General features: G+C 50.8%; 1 protein-coding gene across 1 annotated transcript; it reads left to right on the top strand.

Moving 5' to 3' along the window:
- The first annotated feature begins 290 nt into the window (after window positions 1-290).
- On the top strand, window positions 291-2,060 carry LOC121190887 (P2Y purinoceptor 3-like). The gene is made up of 2 exons (XM_041051915.1): window positions 291-763; window positions 1,151-2,060. Exons 1-2 carry the CDS (start codon window positions 291-293, stop codon window positions 2,058-2,060), a joined length of 1,383 nt encoding a protein of 460 aa, XP_040907849.1.
- The last annotated feature ends 232 nt before the right edge of the window (window positions 2,061-2,292 follow it).

Here is a 2,292-nt window from a genome sequence, read left to right as displayed (position 1 = left end):
AGTCTTCATCAGCAAAACACCGGTGGTACATTCTGAACGAGCTTTTCCAAACTAATGACCGTGTGTTTTTTTCCCTTCTTTTTCACAGAAACTTTGTTTCCAGAGACATGGATCAGTCCACAGCGAGGAGACAGAGATCAGACAGATAAATGATTAGATGGATCAGAGGAAGGATAAATGAAGGAAACCTCAGTGAGCGGGAAGACTTGAGTCCTGTGAAGGAGCTGAGATGATGCCAGAGGAACCTGAACCGATCCAGCTCTGCCAGGAATAGCCTTCAGTGGTTCATCATGGGATTGAGTCAAGCCTCCAGCGTCACTCCAGACGTTAACCTGGTGGTGACAAGCAACCATCCCAACACCTCTGGCACCTTGCCAACCTCATCTCTCCCTCCGTCATCCTGCAGCATTGATGAATCCTACAAGTACGTCTTCCTGCCCGTCTGCTACTCCCTGACCTTTCTCTTTAGCCTCACCCTCAACTCTGTGGTGTTGCTGCGCTCCTGCCGCCACCACGGTGGCTGCTGTGGCGGCGGCGGCGGTAGCAGTGGTGGTGGGCGGCGCTGGAACACCTCACTGATCTACATGGTGAACCTGGCGACCACTGACCTGATGTATGGCCTGTCGCTGCCCTTTCTGGTGGCCAGCTACGTACTGAGGGACAGCTGGGTGTTCGGGGACTTCATGTGCCGCCTCGTACGCTTCCTCTTCTACTTCAACCTCTATTGCTCCATCTTCTTCCTCACCTGCATCTCTGTGCACAGGTAGGATGCTCCGCAAACACACCAGCCCTGCGTAACATAACGTTACCGTCAGCACTTTTAGCTGAACTCTGTTCATTGTTTTCAGGTTTGAGATTATGTTGTAAACTGGAAATCAAAATGCTAAAGTCCTGACAACAACAAGAACTGCTCCTTCTTGGTCTCAGTCTCCATGATTGTGAAGAAAATACAGTTTATTTCTCAGTGTTGAAAACCTCTTTTTGTATTTTGAACATTCATCCATGGGTGTGTGAGTACACAGAGCTACAAATAATTTCAAAAACCCATAACCAAGCACCTGAGCGTTCACGTCCTTGAGTGTGAAGACATTTTAAACTAAAAGAAGATTGAAGCGATGGATTCAAACTTACCACTGGTTGTACTCCACAGGTACCTGGGGATCTGCCATCCGATGAGGACCATCACTCTAGAGAGCAAGCGGGTGGTGAAGGGGACCTGTGCATTGGTGTGGGTGGTGGTTTTCATTCTCACCTGCCCCATCTTCAGGTTTGCCCAGACTGGATACATCAGGCGAGGAGGTGTTGGTGTTCCCGGGCCTGGAGAAGCAAAGGACGACGGGAACAGGACTGGGGAACAGGACGTGGAGGGGTACATGAACTGCTGGGATGACGCCATCGATAAGGAGTTTGCCGACTATGTCCCATACGGCATCGTCCTCCACCTGTTGGGCTTCTTTGTGCCCTTTGTCATCATCGCCTGGTGCTACTCTCAGGTGGTCAGGACGATATTTCAGACCCTGCGCTCCCCTCCCAGCTCAGTAGAAGGCGGCGAGGATGGTCAGGTGGGTGATGGGGCAGCAGAAGGAGTTAGAGAGCGGGAAAGAACCTCTGTCTCCATCTCCGGATCCCAGTACTCCCACTACATCCGTCGGCGGCGGAAATCCATAAAAACCATTGTTACTATCACACTGCTGTTTGCTCTCTGTTTCCTGCCCTTCCACGTGACCCGGACACTGTTCCTGCTCCTGCGGCGGGGGCAGCTCGGTGGCTGCAACGCCATGAAGACCGTCTCCATCTGCTACAAGGTCACTCGGCCGCTTGCCTCCTGCAACGCCTGGCTCAACGCTCTCCTCTACTTCCTGACGGGGGATAAAGGCGCCCCCTGCTGCTGGCCGGTAGAACGCACTGTCCGCCGAGACCGCCGGAGTGGCTCCCTCTGGTGGCCGCTGAAGATCCTAAAAAAGGACGGAGTGGGAGAGGATGACCAGGAGGCAGCTGAGAAAGTTGAAAGGGAGGTGCACATGGAAAATGAGTCAAAATCTTCAAGAATAATCTTCTAGGAACTTTAAGTGCTGTTTGTTTTTTTTAATAAAGCACTTGATGCACCAAGAAGAAAATTCAGCAGTTAAACTGAAAGCTGCTCAGTAGTGTTGGATATTAGATTTTTTGAGGCTAGTGCTTGGGGGATTGTAATACCTGAGTTTTGTTTCAAGCCAAGTTTCCTTCCAAACTTAGGACAGATTTTAAACAAATCTCCAGATCACTGGCAAAAGAAAAGGCAAGTTTCCGTCC

Source organism: Toxotes jaculatrix, chromosome 12 (genome assembly GCF_017976425.1).
Source record: "Toxotes jaculatrix isolate fToxJac2 chromosome 12, fToxJac2.pri, whole genome shotgun sequence".
NCBI classification, from domain to species: Eukaryota; Metazoa; Chordata; class Actinopteri; family Toxotidae; genus Toxotes; species Toxotes jaculatrix.
Note: the sequence above shows the minus strand (reverse complement) of the source record. Positions and strands in the feature narration are given on the sequence as shown.

Bases quoted from the DNA above. Each gene is read 5' to 3' on its own strand.
- LOC121190887 (XM_041051915.1), top strand. From the start codon at position 291: ATGGGATTGAGTCAAGCCTCCAGCGTCACTCCAGACGTTAACCTGGTG. The intron at 764-1,150 runs GTAGGATGCTCC...TGTACTCCACAG, and splicing joins ACCTGCATCTCTGTGCACAG to GTACCTGGGGATCTGCCATC.